Below are 17891 nucleotides of genomic sequence, written 5' to 3'. Positions count from 1 at the left end.
GTAAAGTTTAAAAAACTACAGGCAGCTAGATCAGAAACTATACCAACATTAAGTAGCAGGGTATGAAGGAACGTGTTTTACTTATTCTGGCACAGTAATGCTGCACTTGTGCATTTTCAAGAGCATCTGCTTTCAGATCTCCGTAAGATGGAGTATGATATCGCTTTGGGAGCAAGTTGGAAGGAATCTCTGCTTCAAAGGCCCTTCACGTGATGTTGTCTATAGTAGACGTTCAGCAGCATCTCCTGAGACACCTTAACTGGAGTATATTTGAACTATGTCAAACAGATCATCCCGTCCATGGAAAACAGGGAATGATGTTTTGCTCTAATTCCGAGTGAATGCTGGGTGGATAACTACCAAATGGAAAGTACAACAACCAAAAGAATTAGGTGGTCTTTCTTTTAGTAGACGGGAACATAAAGTACGGTCATGTCCTAGTTACAGAGGCCTGGACGTGTTTATCATCATCATCAGGGTTTAATTTCGCGAACAAAGATTTGGGAAAGGTTCTATCCACATTTGTTACAAGCACACTTGTGGCTAATAAGGCCAATATGAGACAGACATGTCTGATTGCAAAAGGCAAGAGCAGAAAGACTCCTTCGATGGTGTATTCTGCAAGGCACGATTCTTTCTGCCTTGTCTTTTCTCCTCAAGAGTGATCCTGCGTGCGTTCTCAAAGGAAACAGTAGCGTTATAGATGGTGTGTCTCCAGAACTCCTGATTGGAGGCCAGAGTGGACCAGTTATGGTGATCAATATGGCCAAGGATGAGATGTTGTTTCAGGGAGTCCTTGTATCTTCTCTTCAGGGCTCCTCTCCTATGGCAGCCGGTGGCCAGTTCACCATAAAGCAAGATCTTAGGGAGGCAGTGGTTGGTCCTTCATCCTGGAGACGTGTCCTGCCCAGCGCAGCTGTGTTCTCATCAACATGGCCTCAATACTTGTGACTGCTGCTTGCTCAAGAACAGATGTATGGATCTGACCATTATCTGACCATCCACATAATCTGACCAGTGGATGTTAAGGACTGTACAGATACAGCATTGATGGAAGCTTTCTAGGAGACACAGGTGGTGGCAGTAAATGGCCCATGATTCAAATCCATATAATAGAGTAGACAGCGCTATGGCTTTGTAAACACTGATCTTGGTGTTTTTCTTCAAGTGTTTATTATGCCATACTTTTTTATGGAGTTTTCTGAAAGCACTATATGAGTTTGCTAACCTGTTGTCTATCTCTCCATCAGTCTTAAAATCAGAGGAGATAAGGCTACCTAGGAAATTAAACTACTGGACTGATTTGAGCTCTGATTGGCCAATGGTGATATGGGGATGATGGAAGACTTCCTGAGGTGCAGGTTGATAGAGAATTTTTGTCTTCTTCAAGTTGACTTCCAGCCCAAAGAGCTCAGCAGCCTCAGCAAAGCAGGATGTTAAACGCTGCAGAGCTGCTTCTGTGTGGGCAACAAGGGCAAGGTCATCAGCATAAAGCAGCTCCCAGACAAGATGATTTAAGGTCTTGACCTGTTTATCACTATGTGGGTATAACCAAAACTCTGTATTCTACACCCTCTGTGTCATTTCTAATGGACTGGTAATAGTGGACCGTTTGCAGCAGCTGTCCAGGGCACACCTGACACCTCAGGCTACAAACTGGGTGTTGAAGAACCCTGAGATGCAGGTGAGTGATTTTTTGTCTTCACACCAGTGACTCAGCTGTGGTAACTCCCCTCCAGGGAGGCATTAGCACCTTCACACCCAGCCTGAGAGGGTCATCTCTGCTATTGGGCCATAAGGGATGGGCATAATAGGCAGCTGCAATGACCTAGGCCATCAAAGATTCCAAAAATATCCCAGGACTCACAGAGTTAAATCACCCATTGTGAAACTTCCTGCCCTGGAGGATGTACTAGGCATTCCCACCTGAACCTGAGAATATATAATCCTCCAGCTTTGGGACTTCTGGTACCACTCTTCGGATCCAGAGGAGGACAAGAACTTCAACAGGACTCTGACTGCCACTCTCCACAAGACGGCAGTCATTACTTCTGCAGAACTGCGACCATCATCTGGACCAACAGGCTTCCTTTCCTTTTACTTTGCACCCGGGGGGGCCACGTGGTAACAGCAAATGAACACCATTCTCTTCTTGTCACAGGGGGCTGGGTAATACAGCTGCCTTTGGGGGGTAAAACCAGTTTTTGCTCTATCATTCTATTTATTGTAATCTTTTTAGTAAATTGTAACTCTGACTTGTAATCTCTCTTGAGTTGGGTTCATTTCTCCTGCCGGTTTACTTTTAAACCAGCACAGGTCACAAAAATAACTGTCACATCAACTGACTGCTTAGAACACTTTGAGAGCATCAGAAGAGTTTAAAAAAAATAATAAAAGATTCTAGCATGCCCCAGAGTGGTGTGATTTAAAAGATTAAAACAAAACCAAAATCACAAAAGACAACCTTGCGGAAATATGAAAAGAGAAATGTGGCTGGAGAAGAAGTACAACTCCAACTAAGATGACACCTTTTCAAATATTTCAGTAAAAAAATCCCAACCGATTACGTTAATTTATTCTCACAAAAAAACCCATTTCACATCTCTGATCTTCTAACCGTGTTTCCACATCTGTTCCTTCACTGCAATCTGAACACTGGTGGCTTCCTTTATACATATCAGGTAAAAAACATATACCTGACTAGGCTGTCTACTATAAAAGTAGACAGATGAATGGGCTATGTGTCCAGAAACCAAAACAAACAAAGGAATAAAGGAGAGGTAAAGGACTTCCAAAAAATCCCCGGGGAAGCGTCTTCGACCAGAGTAACCACGGCGTGTGGGTGCATTTCTGTGGAGAACTCTACTTAAGGGATCATGAAAGAACACCACCAAAAAGATCCCAGCTTTCTGTGTGTCCATTCACATGCTCACTTTGAAGAACTAAAAGCAACAGAGGTAGCCTATGATGATGATTATACTCCTGCAATACATCTACAAAGAGCCCTGAGCTCTTAAATGAATGCTTGCACTGGTGTGTCTCGCTCCTGCAGCATAATATCTTTTTATAAAACCAAGCAGAGGGACAAAAGATGTTATATTTTTATCTTACTGTAGGGGTGGTACCCTTTCAGAAGAATTTGTAACGAGGAGTTAGAACTTGTTTTCCCTAAGGTAGTCCCTCCTGCCCAAGAGTACACTTTAAAAAACCTTTTGCATTTCAGAGAAAAAGCTGCAGTCTCTCTGGGCTGAGGAGAGAGAAACCCTCATGGGTGTTACAGGCCATGCTGGTGGTGAGCCTGGGGGGAGGAGGCCAGAGAAGAAAACAAGCCTGGCAGAGATCAGGAGGCAGGAGTTACTCAGGCCCAGCATTTTCCTCAGCTGGATTTTGTTTTGTCAGTTTTTGTGTTCTTACCTTGGAAATAAACCTTTTTTGGGATCGTTCCAATGCCTTGGCATTTTGGGGGGATACCTGCGTGTATCTCACTCTACACTTACCAACATTGCACTCTTCCGCTTTTCTTCTCCCAGAATTGTCAGCTCCATTAGTTGACTGGGCACTTTTTGGTCTCTCGTTATGGGGCAGATAGTCATCATCATCTTAAAGAAACATAAAAATTGAACACTGGTTCAATGTCCAGACAACTCATGTACAATGCTGGAACTGCTTTGAATTTCAAAGCTCTAATGCAAGTATTGGACTGGGCTTATCAGGGCACCAAACTGTGCAACACATTACTTATGTGAGAAACTTTAGAAAGCTCCTCTTCCTACCCCTGTAGGAACAACCTGTGCAAGACGGACTCTGTAAGGCACAAGATAGCAAAAAGCACAGCTGCTTCTGTACTTCCTAAGGAAAACAACATTGTGTTTTGAAACATGACTGCAAACCTCACAATCATAAAATGACCATGCAACAGCAAAAGGAAATCAGGAAATAAACTGTGCAGATATTGACTACATTTTTTTTATCTAACTGGAAGTAGTACCCTTCCACTAGAAAGTCTCGCAACAACAGTACCTAAGTTTTGTCTTGAAGAGCTCAAAGGTACTAAAACCAGTTTTGAAACACTGTAAAACTAATGGACACAAATGAAAACTCATATAAAAGGTCAACTCCACCTAAAACACACACAGATGGACAGACAGGAAAACTGCAAATGCAGGAATTTTTGCGTGAGCTGCTACTCAGCCAGTCACTTCTCAATCCAACCCTATCCTCCTTAGGTTCCTGAGCTAGGAAGACTGTCCAATTCCCAACACCTGCAACCTTAATGGAAAATGAACCATTTCAACAGACAAAGACAATCAATTTCACATAAAGAATAGCAGGTACCCAGGTCACTAAGGGTATAGTTCACTTTGCAAGAATAACATGACATATTGACACACCTTGTACCTATGCAGTTGTATTATATTCCGTCAGACAAAACCCCTCCAGATCATTTTTACTTTTGCGGAAAGACTTTTACGGATACACAGAACTTAATGACTCTTATTACCTCTTCTGTTGAGGTAATAAGAACTCTTCTGTAAGAGTTACTTTATTGCTGGATGACAAAAAGGTAATAGTAATGCCAGAAGTGTCAGCTTCTGTCCTAAATGCCCCTGCCTATTTCCTAGATTGCTAATTGGGTGGTCTCAATCCTAATCGAATTCCAGAAACAAGCACTGCAAAGCCACTCGCAGAAGTGCTGTAAAGCAGTCACAGGACATGTAATCCACAAACACAAGAAACAGAGCTGACTCCCAACCAAGATCCTACACTGAAAACAACAGCAACACTGGGCAGTGGCTTTAGTGCCATTCAGATGAGAAAGGCAAGTGGCAAGTGTAAAGGTTTTTCTCTCGTATTTATCGCTATGAGGCAAATAAATTGAGGCTTCACTTATGCCACCTGTGACACAGCCCTTCTGTTCTGGTACAGTTCTTCCCAGAAGCGAGTGTTCACCAGAAATTTTATATAGCTACAGTGTGCTTACAAAACAATGTGTTGTTCAGAATGAATGAAAGTTATAACATCCTGTGTGTTCAATGAGTATTCTTCATTACCAACACTTGAAATGAACGTGAAAGATGCAAACTGCTGCCTGGCATCATTTCAAAACCAGCCCAGGAAGTCCAATATCCTTCAGCATATTGTAGCTTTATAAAACTTCTGGACTAGGTCTGTTTACCAAGCAGTGCACAATCCAAGCTGCAGTCAACACTGGCACATAAGTCTGTTTATTCAGTGACAAGTAACCCAGGCACTGGAAAGCATTTTTTGAATATAAAAATGCCCAACAGACTGAAATCAATGAACCACTGAACTGACCTTCAAGAGTGACCTCGACCTCAGGATTCTCACGTGTTTCTGACGAGTCATGCTGGGAGGAAGCTGAAAGGGGAAAACAGGGCTGCTGAATGATGGACACAGAAAAGGGTTTTCTAACCAAACACTCCACGATTCTACATTGAAACTAACATTTGTCAGAGAAACCCCTGGCACTCACTGCAGGCAACAAAAGCAGAAGCAAAGATATTTTACCAAAAGCCTTGAAGCAATTCCAGACAAGGGTAAGGAGGTGAGGATTACACTTGCTAAACCACGTGTACAGCAATGCAGAGTCGGTGGCAAGGACAGTAGGAAATCCCTTGTTCTTGGCTTAGAAGGATTAATACAATCATCAATATTTTTCTCTTTGTTATCAAGGATTACTGAAAATATAAACAAAGGCTGTGTGCCACCACAGATTAGGCATTTCTTTACCATTTACACAGCCTCTGGCTGTTGCACTGTAATGACCACCATAACAGGCTGCAAGGCCAATAATGAAACACGGGAGGGAAATTCATGATCACAAAGGCTTTTGTTGAGGCCATGTGCACCAACAAAACAAACAGGATTAGGCCTATCAACACTCGGTGTGAGAAACAGCAATTTATATTCAACTGCAGTAAAGTTTAAAAAACTACAGGCAGCTAGATCAGAAACTATACCAACATTAAGTAGCAGGGTATGAAGGAACGTGTTTTACTTATTCTGGCACAGTAATGCTGCACTTGTGCATTTTCAAGAGCATCTGCTTTCAGATCTCTGTAAGATGGAGTATGGAGATGGAGCCACACTCATGGCTTTCTTTACAAATATAAAGGAAAAAAATATACTACAGTAAAATGTCAAAAGAAACTTTTAACTCCAACTATGCAATGTAAGGATTTTCACAAGGTAAAATCCAGAGGTATAATGTTCACATGAATAACACACAGAAGACTCATTTTCTGAATCTTAAAAATTCATGGCAGCCAGAGCACTCTGAGCTTATGAAGAAATTAACATGCTGAAATGCAGGTGTGTATTTTCTGGTGTTTGGAAATTGGGAAAGCAGTATCTTCAATACAAATTGTAAGAAGCTGAAAAAAATTGCACAATTTTGGGGTAAATGTATTTCAGCTATTGCTGAGATGCAGTAAGGAATTGCTTCCACTAAACACAGACTTCCCATTTACTTTTTTATGTTTGTGCCCATTCATCTCACACTTAATGGAAAGAAATGATCAAGTTGGACTCACAATTTATAAGCAGACTTTTATTAAAATTAATAAGTAATTATTAAACAGATTGAATTTCTTGAGAAACATATCTATTCACACAAATCACTAGTGATAAATCTGATGCTTGGTCCTGAATTTATAAAAGGAAGAAATGAGATTCCCTTCTATATGTTTCTCTACTTGAACACCTGGAAATTAAAGCAACTGAAATTTTCACTTGTTTTGATGTTTTAGTTCCAATACCCTCACTCTTATTGCAAATCAAGGGTTCACATATTCAATTTCCAAAACAAGAAAAATACAACTAAAAGATCTACCTGTGTAACTTTTTGCAAGACCAGATTTTTCATCCATGTCTGATGTCTTGGAAGGGCCTGCTTGGGAATAAAGAGAAGGGCTTTTAAAGGGTGTCTCACAACAAACACCTATAGAGAAATTTGCCAAGTAACTCTTAATTTCATATACTATATTCTCATTTCATACTTTCTGTAATGCTGAACTTCGGAAAGACTGTGTTAAATATTAAGTATCTATAAGTCCCTACTTACCTGGTTCAACAGAATAAAAATGTTGAGGGGCTACTGTCAGGTGTGTGCATTTCTTGGACTACTGAACAACCAGACACTCATGCAGAACAGCAGGCTTTCATTTTTTTTGTGTGTTAATAAACTAATTTTAAAACACAAAATGCTGATGTTTCTGCCCTTTTTCAATGAATTTTTAATCAGCTTTATCTCTTTCCTGTTCGTAAAATTTATATTCCTAAGGAGTACTCTTTGCCTTTCAAATTTCTACCTACATTAAATACATAAATTCAGAGAGATTAAAATAACTTATGATGCTGTCCAAGGCTGTTTGCTTTTCATAATAACAGCTCTTTTGAATGCTACAGACAGATTGGTTAAAAGGGGCTGGTGCAGAAACCAGCATACAAATGACACTTAACTGATTAAAGTAATACTCCTAAAATCCTACCGTTTAATGCTCTGGTTCTCCTGCAGCTACACTGGAAAGATGAGCTGTAGGCTATTTTTAGCAAAAACTATGACCATTTGCTTTATTTTGTAGCATGTCTCTGCAAATGCAATACTGGAACACACCTCAGAATAACTGCAGTTTTTGAAGGTTCAGTTCCTGCACAGCACCACCACGCACACACAAACCCCTATATGACTCCAGAGTTTATAGTTCTCTACAGTTTGGACAACCTTTGGCTTGAATCAGAGTGGTAGCTACTCAAAGAATGAAGGGGAAGCTGCTTTACTCCAGGGAAGTTGGCATGACTTGACATGGGAATATCTCTTTTAACTCAGAGCACCCCATCACTTCTTCCAATCTACTCAAATCCCCCCCTTCAAATCCAGACTGCTTAGACTTCACTATGGAAGTATATTGTATAACTGGGATTTTTCAGCTCAGATAAATACGCTGCAGAACAATGGGTACTATTTTGTAAGGACGCAATTTCAGAGCAGACTCCCTTCAGATGGCATTGGGTTACACTGCGGGATATTTTGGCACTCTTCAGAATAACTTAAATGATAGGCAGCATGGAAATGCTGTATCCTAACAGAGCTATGTAATTGCGTGTTTAATGACCAAAAATAAGTAAACGGAGAGGCGTGGAGAGAGCAACACTTATGCAACCAGCCCTTTCATGAGATAAACACATATGAAAATTACTATCATTACCTGGGATATTAAATCTACAGTAGTCAGGGTCATCTGATTCCCCCTTCACTGGTACTGTTGCCGTTTCCGAAGAAATTCCTGTATTAGCAACAAAGGAATGAAATATGGAAAATAGTAATAAGTAGATTCTTACAAAACCCAAACAACAGCACCCACCAAGACCCTCACTGATCTCTGTCAAAAAAAAGAAGAAAAAAAGAAGAAAAGACACTACACATTTGTTGAGCTAAAACAATGGTAAAAAAGTGACCTGCTGGTTTCTTATGTTTCAGTCTGGTCACCCTCCGAAAGGATCCAGGATTAAATGCTTCCCTACAAACTAAATGTGTCCCTGCAGATGGTATTTCAGATCTGAAGATTTTTTTTAAATGGGTTCCTTCCTTTTGCATGCTACCACAGAAAAAGAATATATTTTACTACTCATCGTGCTGAAAATACTCGTAGACTGCTCCTGCTCACTTCTCTGTGCAGACAAGTTCAGATACAGCCTGCGTCAAACTGCACTGCTGACAGAGCAACACATACCCCCTCCATAAGCCTTGACAGCATTCTCTAAAATGTTTTCAAAACTTTCTGACAAAAGAAAATGTGTAGAAAGCAGCATAGGAAAGAGCTGGGACTGACTTGGCAAAAAGTTCAAGTTAACCCTTTGTGTATGTCAGGCTAAATGTTAACCACATAGGGTTCCTAAACCACAAGGTTAAAGCTGTGAAGCACAAAGAACTAGATCAAGAAACTGGACTACATACAAAAACTTAATTCTTATAGGAAAGGGAGCAGTGCAGCCTAACCCAACAAAAAGGAAAGTCACCACCTTATCTTCCAGCACACTTGCTGCCTCACTGGCTTTAACGAGGTTATCCATGCCTTTACCTCACAGCAGACTCTTAAGCATTGCTCTGCCACAGATCACAGTGGCTAGGGGAATCATCTGTTATCTTCAAGGCAATTTAGGAATGGGTTGGCAATTTTTTAATAACAAATAACACATCTTGGTATTTATTTATTTATTTCCATTTTGGCTAGAAAATGGACATTTTGTTATTTTCAATATGTTAGTAATATTAACAAATAAACAAAGTTTTTTTGTTTCCCATTAGGGACAAAGATATCTTGAATTAGAACAAACCCAAACAAAACAGAGGAATTTCCTCTTTTCTAAACTACTTAAAGATAAATTATTTTAGTCTACAATATATTACAAATTTCCTCCCTCTTGAGATGGAAGCATTTAGCTAAGGTTCAGAAAAGTGGAGAGTTTCAAGGAAAAAAAAGGGTTTTCCATCTCACCAAAGATGTCTTTTTGCTGCTTTTGTTTATTTAAGCTTCCTAGCTTTGCTTAAATTCAGATTTATTTTTTTTTTTTGCAAATAAGGGCAAAATTTTGAACATACCAGAATCTCCGCTTGGCTCCATTTTCACTTTAATAGGAGGACAACTACAAAAATAAACAAATCAAGCAGATTGACATTATAAAATACAAACATCACATTTCTGGGAAGTTCCTCAAGCTTTACAACCTGTCAAGTAAAATCAATCTCCCAGAATTATTTCCAACACAAACACAAAAGTAAAAAACTGCATATTGGCTTATCTGACTCATATCATGCGAATTGCCAGGAATCTCCTATCCCTACATTTTTTGGGGCATACAAAATATTCAAATCATGTTTAGCATTTAATGAGAAGCAATTACAGAAGCACAGAAAATTGAGGCCTGTTTTCACATTAACCAATTTTTTATGTATTCCAACTATAATATCTTCATTTACTAACCAAAAAAATTACTTTTGTTTTTTTCAAACTGAGGAGGGAGAAGGAAGCAACTTGACATCTGTTCCCCCTGTTATACCATAAAATGTGGCAAATTTATCCCTGACTGACAAACTGTGAATTAAGAACACTCTGTGGGCTAATTAAACCACAGAGACACTTTGCCATTTGTTTAACTTGTAACGGTTTCTCCATAAATAATGGTCTAAAGAAGGAGAAGATGTTTTTATAATGTCAAGCAAACAAAAGTTATCTAAAGGTCAGCTGGGTAGAAAAAGTACACCAAGAGAAAGATAAACCACATGAAAATGCATAGCTGATACAAAAAAGAAAGCTACATTATTTTAAGTTTACCTTCCACCCAGAGGTATAACTGAATGTGAAGCATCTGTCATATGAGCTCCTGAAAGTTAAAAAACAGTATTTGAATTTCCTGTACTCCATTTACTTTAAATACAAATTGAAAATATAACATTGATTTCACAAAGCAAAAACCTGTTTACATTTTACAAGCACATGTGCATATTTTCTGTATTCACAGATAATGAGAGAAAGATCTCATTAAACTACCTTAATAATCTATAAAGCAACATCAATATAAAATCTATTCAGATGTGCATGGTAAAATGCACTGCTGTCTTTCATGATGCTAAGTGAAAATCTTGGAAAACAAGGATAAACAAGTCTTTCACCTAAACTCTGTTAAAAGAAAATGATAGTTTCATATAGATTAAGTTTAGTCCTAAATTACAGTTAGACAGAAATAACTTATATTTTTAGAATGTCATTCACCACATTGAAAACCCACATTGCATTTTCAATAGAACTATATTGTTACCAGAATCTTTGTAATTTCCCAATCTCTAATCTTCTAACTGAGCACAAACAACACATTTTTAATTTTACTAATGAAGCATCAACTTCCGTCTGTTTCACCTAAGAAATTAAACTCTTCTTTTTCGATTACATTCCTATAGAGATTGTTTCATCCTTTTCTTAAATGAATCCTCACATATATTCATTTAGCAAGTAAAGCAACATGATCCCATGAAAGGAACAGAAGGGATTTCTCCTAAGCTAGAATTGAATCTTTTAGGATTTTACAAAACTTACTCTAGCTTAGATTTTTTTGATATAGAGAGGCTTTCATAGGAGCTACAACACCAAGCCACTTCAGAAGATTAAATTAATTTTTATAATTAAATATAAATGCCAAAATCAGCTCTGTAGTGGAACATAAGCACTGCAAAGTTTTGGCATCTTCTAAAAGTGCAATGCAGTCTTTTGCAAGTTCCATTCTCCCTTCCCTAGGATACTATCCAATCCACATTAAACTTAAATTCAGTAAACAGATGAAAAATTAAATAGAACGAATTTAATCTCTAATGAGTTTCTCCTGGTAGAATGCATAAAGGAAAAGGTTATAGCTTCATAAGTAAGGCAACTCACGGTCTAGAAATTTCTGCAGTTTGCTGCTTTATGGACATGACCAAATATTCTATCTACATTGCTATCTAAACTCAAATTGAAATCTGTTTCTGTTTAGTCTGAGTAAGCAGTAACTTACCTATGTGTTCCTCTGGTTCTAGGAAAGGCCTGTGTGGAAATATGGAAAGAAAAACTTAGCTTTAGCAAAGACATCATTAATTACTTGGTAGTGTAACATTACAGAGAGCGCATTCCTGTTTAAGAGAAACAGCCTGCAATGTAGCTATTTAAAAATTAAAATTAATTTTACTTAATTTAAGTACAAAACTGAATTGGACAGACTAGTGCAAAAGAGTGAGCAAATAACCTTTTGATAATAAACGAGATCCCTGACTTGTTTTCCAAAATCCATTTCAGGGTTGAAACATCGTAATTTGCTGGATTTTTAAATGCAAGTCCTTTGGGCAGGCCCTGTACTATCACAGCAGACTGGTCCCTCTGAATCTTCTCATATGGCACAGGTACCATCGTTGACTTTCCTAAAGCTTCACCTAGAAAAAAAAATAGAGATTGTTTTGAGGTCAAGATTGCTCAAGTTAGCAAAAGAATGAGTCTCTCTCATAACTTTGGAGAGGACTGGAGCAAAAGCAAAGTGCAAATCTCCTCAGAAACCAAGTGCTGCTGGTATTAACATGGCACTGGGTAATAATCTGAAATCACATCCCACAAAACACATCAAGAAGCAAATTAACCACTATATGTGCAGTTTTTAGAAACATCTACTAAAAGTTTCTAAAAATAGCAGTGTAGCTGGAAGGCTAAGATTGTGCAGTTTCTTCCTCCCAGCTGGAATAAAAACTTAGAAACCTAGAACAGCTCTTCAGAAAATTTTAAAGCACTCACCATAGCAAAAGGAGAAAAAGTCCTCCACAGACTTTCTAAGAGTCTCCAGGTCTACAACATCCCCTGTGAGATTGTTTACCCCTGTTTCAGCTGGTGTAGTCTTCGTTTTCTGCAGTTCTGCAGCCCTGTCCTCTTCTGTAACACCTGGCAGTTATTTATAAAAAATAGACAAAAATAAAATAATAAAATAGGAAATTATTCAAACTGCCAGTACCTAGTCCCTCCAGTTTATACTAGAGATGCTCAGGAAGGATTCCTGCCAGAAAATCCTAAGATCTTATTTGCCTTAGAAGCCAATGCACATATCTATGTACATAAGCAATGAGCAAACTTGAATTTACACCAGAATAACTATATTCTCCTTACAACCTTTGTAAATATCACCCTCTGAGGATTAAGAATGATGAATTAAGAGACACGTCCAAGGAGACCTTTTTTTGGCATGAAGAAGTAGAAAACACTATTAGGCTCAGAAGAAGATAAAAATAAAATGCAAAACTGCCAAGAAAAGAAGGACCAACAGAGTCACCAGGGAAAAGGTAAAATGCCAGTGTGGAGGGTCCCATAGCTCTCTACTGCTGTGCATGACATCTTATGCAGCAATTCTGTTACATTCTGGTTTGTTTATGCTGTATGTGCTTTGCTGAAGTTTTTATAGAAGGGATCTGAGTTCTGCCACAACAGCTCTTGTCTCCTTCAAAGGACATTTTAAGTACACGCCTCTTACTGCCAAATAGGAGGAGTTGGAAACAAGCCATCATCATGCAGAATAGAGAGGATTTCAGCCCTACATCTGCTTCTAGTCTCTGAGCAAAAGTCATTGCAAAAGGAGTGAGGGAATAATAACACTTTCAATATTAAAAAGCAAATAAAAGGGATGGTTTCAGGTGGCAGCCTTTCTTTCTTGTTGTTCAGTTCTTGCAAAGATTTACTGAGAATCATCCAGCAAACAACAGAGATATGCTTGCCTACCTGGAAGGAAAGGCAAGGAAGATCTGTGTTCCTGTGTGCAAGAGCATGATCAATGCTGATGCTGTGTCATGACTTCCCCACGAGCCAGCACAGCAGTAAGCCTGACACACCGCGATGTGCATCACCAGGACTCCTGACATCAGAATTCTACACTGACACAAGAAAACAAACATCAGTTTGAACAACTGACTACAAATGGGCTGTGCAATGAGCTGAAGCAGCAATGCTTTTAGTAAAACCACATTCATCATTTAAAAGCTCATATCTTCATTTAAAAGAGAATCTTGTCCTTCCTCTTCAGATCACACATCTGGCTTCATGCTCTGGAAACCCACCTCCATGCGACATTGAGCTTTCCAGCTCTTGAGGCCTGAAACTTTTGCTTTCTCTGCAGTATCACAGGGCCTATCAGAACACGAAAAATAACACAGAAGTGGGATATAATTGTATACCTGTAACACAGGTGCTTAATTAATGACAGTTTTTAAGACTTGCCTGTGGACTCGGGGATAAGAGACACCAGTTTCCATTTACAGCTCCATGTAATGTTGCTTTTCGAGTGGGGTTTTTTTCCATGTAAGAAACTGATTCACTGAAAATGCCTTTACTGCCATCAGCTTCTCAAAAGTGTACCCACACTTTTTAAAAATAATACATAAACCAAAATTAAAATGACAACACTACCCACTTCACACTAAAATGAAAAGCAGACAGAGAGATAGAGAAATTTTCTTTCTTAACTAGAAGAGAAATCCTTATCAGATTTTTTATTACATGATTTTTATCCATTTTCTTAAGCTTACATTATGCATCTGCCTCCCTAATCTCTCCCACATTCTTTGGTCAATATTAATCAAGTCTGACAAACAAGATCAATTTTCAAGCACAGCACAGCAAGATTTGTGAGAGCCTTGCACAATTGATCGAAGGTAGCAGCCATTCACTCCTCCTGGCAGCACTGAAGGACACGTGATCACTTAGAGGGTACACAATTTCACAGGTTCTGCTGAACCCTCGCTACAATTACTGGAGCCCGCAGCAGGATTCAGGCTACCTTTGGAAGAGGGAGAGGGTGCCTGGGACATATGCAACAAGATCTAGTAGTAAAGAGGGATGAGGGGGCTGTATTTACAGGGTAAATAGCTCATGAAGGGGGAGGAATGGTTATATGTAAAAGAATAGCATTCTACACAGCTGTGAGCGTACTGCAGGAGAAATCCAGTTACTCTGCAAAAACTCTTCTACATTCAGGATTACAATTCCCCAATTCCCAACAATGCTCATTTTGCACTGAGAGTCCATATATACCTAAGTGTCTCTTATCTTCTTGTACTATCCAGGTGTGTTGGATATTCAGAATATCCTTCTCTCCTAGTCTGACAGTCCAGCATACCACTTGGCTGGAAAAGGAATCTCCCAGCTATCTCCATTCTTATAAAACAGATATAGTATAAAATGAATAGGCTGCTTTACAGAAAAAAAAAGTCCTCTTACAAGAAAGTTTATGATGGAACAAAAATATTTGAAATGATGAAATTTTAATTTGGTAATTTTTTCTTGTTGCTTGTCAGCAATCGGACAGCTAAACCTTGACCTCTGTATGGGCAGATGCTATAGCTTCCTGCCTGAAGCAGCTGCTTATAATTTGATACAGCTCTCTTCATCACAGAGAACACAGCTCAGCACTTACTCTAAGGTCCACACAGTCTGAGGGCAGCAGACTGAAAGAGGCCATAAGTGTCTGTCTGCCAAGCACCTGACCCAGAGGTAAGGGGAGAGCTGTGTTGGGAGAAGGCAGGCTGCATTTCTCCTGTGGAGCAGAGCATGCCTTGCTGGGTCACATTGTGGACAAGTGTCAAAACCCAGCACTGTCCACATCTCACTGTTGCAGAATAATTCGAATTTAGTAGTAGAATGGCTAAGGCTTAGTAGGAGAGTAGGCCTAGAAAGCAGCACTCCAAAGTAGTAAGTTAGCAACTTTGTTTGTGAGCATGGAATGTGCTGAAGAGATGGCAACAACAATCAAAGGATTTAGTCAAGCATGTATATAATGATTTGTTACCTTGGATGTGGTAAGGGTCTGTTAATCAGTTTCTAGGGGTAAGACAGCTTAGAAGATTTATGATTAGAGTAGATGATTATTAATTGTTATCAGTATGAAGTATGAGCTTGCTTGTAACTGTTTTGTTGTAGAAACTGCTATGAGCTTGTTTGTAACTGAATGTAACTGTTTTGCTGTGGAAACTGCACGTAAACTTGTTTGTGTATAAAAGCTGAACTGAGAATGGAGGTCTTTGGAATCCTGACTTGGGCCGCTAGTCCTCAGGTTCCCGGGGCCCCGAATAAAGCACCGCATAAACCGGCACTCTGTTGGTTTGTGTTTTTGTTACGGGCAACATCACCATAGAGTAAGAAACCAAAAAATCAAGCTTCAGCAGAAAAATGAGCTGTCAGTCCCATGGTACATAAGGCATCTTGAAACATCAGATGATTTTTAATCAGGTGGCTTTTAATCCCCCAGGTAGAGAAAGCTAAGAAGTAATCATGAGAGTATGAATGTGACTCCTGCATAGGCACTCTGAGAGGCAACTTAAGGGCAACAATGATTTTGTGACAACGCTCACATAGATATATTTTACTATGTGCTTAAGGAAAATTACTGCATGAACATAACTATGAGCAATGAAAGAGAGAAAGTAAATGTGTGTGTGGCTAAAAGCATTTAGGTTTGGTTTAGAATGCATCCACCCAGCTCATCTGTGAGCTTTTTAAGACCACCACTGTAAAGTTCGTGAAATTGGAAAATACCCTCAAAGTAAAGAAAATTAATTTCATAATTATCAAACAATCACCTAATCCACAAGAAAAGTAAATCACCTGAGGCAGAATTTAGGAGCCATAGAATTTCAAAAAGATTGTCTGTCTCCAGTAATTTTCTGTTTGTTTACGACTCCAAGGGATCAAGATGGGTGGCTTCTGGGAAAATGGGACTGAACTTTCCCTGTAAGTTTTTAAACCGGCTGTTAACTTCATACCCCTTAGCTGGCTAGGCAGTGACAGAACATGAAAGCTTTGGAGCAATCAAGCCAAGCAACCCAGCTGTACAAGTTACCCAGCTCTGAAATGACCCCAGAAAAACACCAGGGAGCTCTGAGCTAGGCAGGGCATGGCTAAAGCTAAGGATGCTGGAAAGAAAAGGCATCCGGACTAGCACATGACCCGCAAGAGTCTTTGTTCCTGACATTTCTACAGGGAAGAGAGGTAGATGACGGAAGCAGAGAAAGCACTGTCACGGAAGAGAGGCAAAATAACTTGCATCTAACTATGTAGCAGAATTTTTGAAAATGCATGCTGCTTTTCGAGAACTCGCTAAAAGGGGTGAACTGACTTGTAAAACAAGAGAAACTGCCAGTAGTGTAAAACTCAGGAAAAGCAGATTAATTCACCCCTAATACCATGAGAAAGAGCTTGCAAAGGAAACTATAAGAAATGCCTGACTAGCTGGGCTGGCCATCATCCACTTAAGGTAAAGCCCTTTAACCAGTCCAGGAAGCTGGGGGAAAAAGAAAGGGCAAGTAGTAGAAAGCGGGCAGTAGTAGAAAGTAGAAAATAGCAGGCCACAAGGTCCAGCTAAATGATAGGAAAATTATTTTCACCTAGAATGCAGAATTCAGATTATGAACACATATTAATATATGAAAAATATGCAGTACAGAAACTACATTATTTGCATTGCAAACGGTTAGGTAGAAGAGGATTGCAAGCTGAACCATTTAAGTGAGGTCGAATGGAGACAGTGATGGCAAAAAACCCACCGTAAGACAGATGGAGATGATTGCTTTGGATTTTATTATTTGCAACTGCAGCTGCTGGGTAAGTGCTACGAATATTATTTTTAAACTAACTGCTAAGCACATGATTTATTAGGAATAACCTGGTCAAATCTTTCATAGCAACATTCTGCAAATGTAAAATAGAAAGTAACTGAAACTTAAATCCAAAAAAATTAACACAGTATAGTTAATTTAACAAGTGGTTACAACCACAACAGAAAAACTCCCCCAAAAACTAGGGGTCAGGCAAAAACAGATGCAAAATATGAACTAGGCTTCAGCGCACAATGTAAATACTTTAGGGGACTGGAAAAGCAGAATTCCGAAGTGCTGGTGGCAGACACAATGTCTGTAATAAAGTGTCCTAGCTTTCCAGTAGGAACATCTGAAGCGTCATGTTTTTTTATTAAATAAAGATATTTCATAAGCTGTAGCAATCAGGGCACTCTAGACATCTTTGTACCACCCTGGGGAGATAGGGACCCCCAGAACTAACTCTCAGTGCTAAGGTTTTACAGCCACACAGAGGCCTGAGCACAAGAGCAGAAGCAGGAAAGAAAGCAGGAAAGAAAAAGCCAGCAGTTACCTTGCCCACACCTCTCCCAAGAAAACGGATTAGGAAACGGTTCCCTATTTAATCCCAAGCAGAGACAGGCAGGTTAGCATTAACACATCACTAAACAGGCACGATGCAACCTGGTCATGTAAAAAGGACAAGAGAACGGTAACATAATCCCTTCCACCACCAGAGATG

The 17891-nt window shown here is 39.3% G+C and overlaps 1 protein-coding gene across 2 annotated transcripts in view; it reads right to left on the bottom strand.

Moving 5' to 3' along the window:
- Positions 1 to 17891, bottom strand: part of GTF2I (general transcription factor IIi) — an 87785-nt gene that overhangs the window by 60453 nt on the left and 9441 nt on the right. For both annotated transcript variants that reach the window (XM_018076722.2, XM_029961335.1), the window contains exons 4-12: positions 12333 to 12476; positions 11797 to 11980; positions 11569 to 11597; positions 10356 to 10404; positions 9623 to 9666; positions 8229 to 8306; positions 6854 to 6913; positions 5317 to 5379; positions 3498 to 3599 (exon numbers count right to left, since the gene is read on the bottom strand). In XM_018076722.2, coding sequence (XP_017932211.2) covers positions 3498 to 3599; positions 5317 to 5379; positions 6854 to 6913; positions 8229 to 8306; positions 9623 to 9666; positions 10356 to 10404; positions 11569 to 11597; positions 11797 to 11980; positions 12333 to 12476 — 753 coding nt within the window. The remainder of the gene's footprint in view (positions 1 to 3497; positions 3600 to 5316; positions 5380 to 6853; positions 6914 to 8228; positions 8307 to 9622; positions 9667 to 10355; positions 10405 to 11568; positions 11598 to 11796; positions 11981 to 12332; positions 12477 to 17891) is intronic.

Source organism: Manacus vitellinus, unplaced genomic scaffold (genome assembly GCF_001715985.3).
Source record: "Manacus vitellinus isolate BGI_N305 unplaced genomic scaffold, ASM171598v3 scaffold_32_pilon, whole genome shotgun sequence".
In the NCBI taxonomy this organism is placed as follows: Eukaryota; Metazoa; Chordata; class Aves; order Passeriformes; family Pipridae; genus Manacus; species Manacus vitellinus.
The sequence above is the reverse complement of the archived record's forward strand: the minus strand, read 5'-3'. Positions and strand labels throughout refer to the sequence as shown.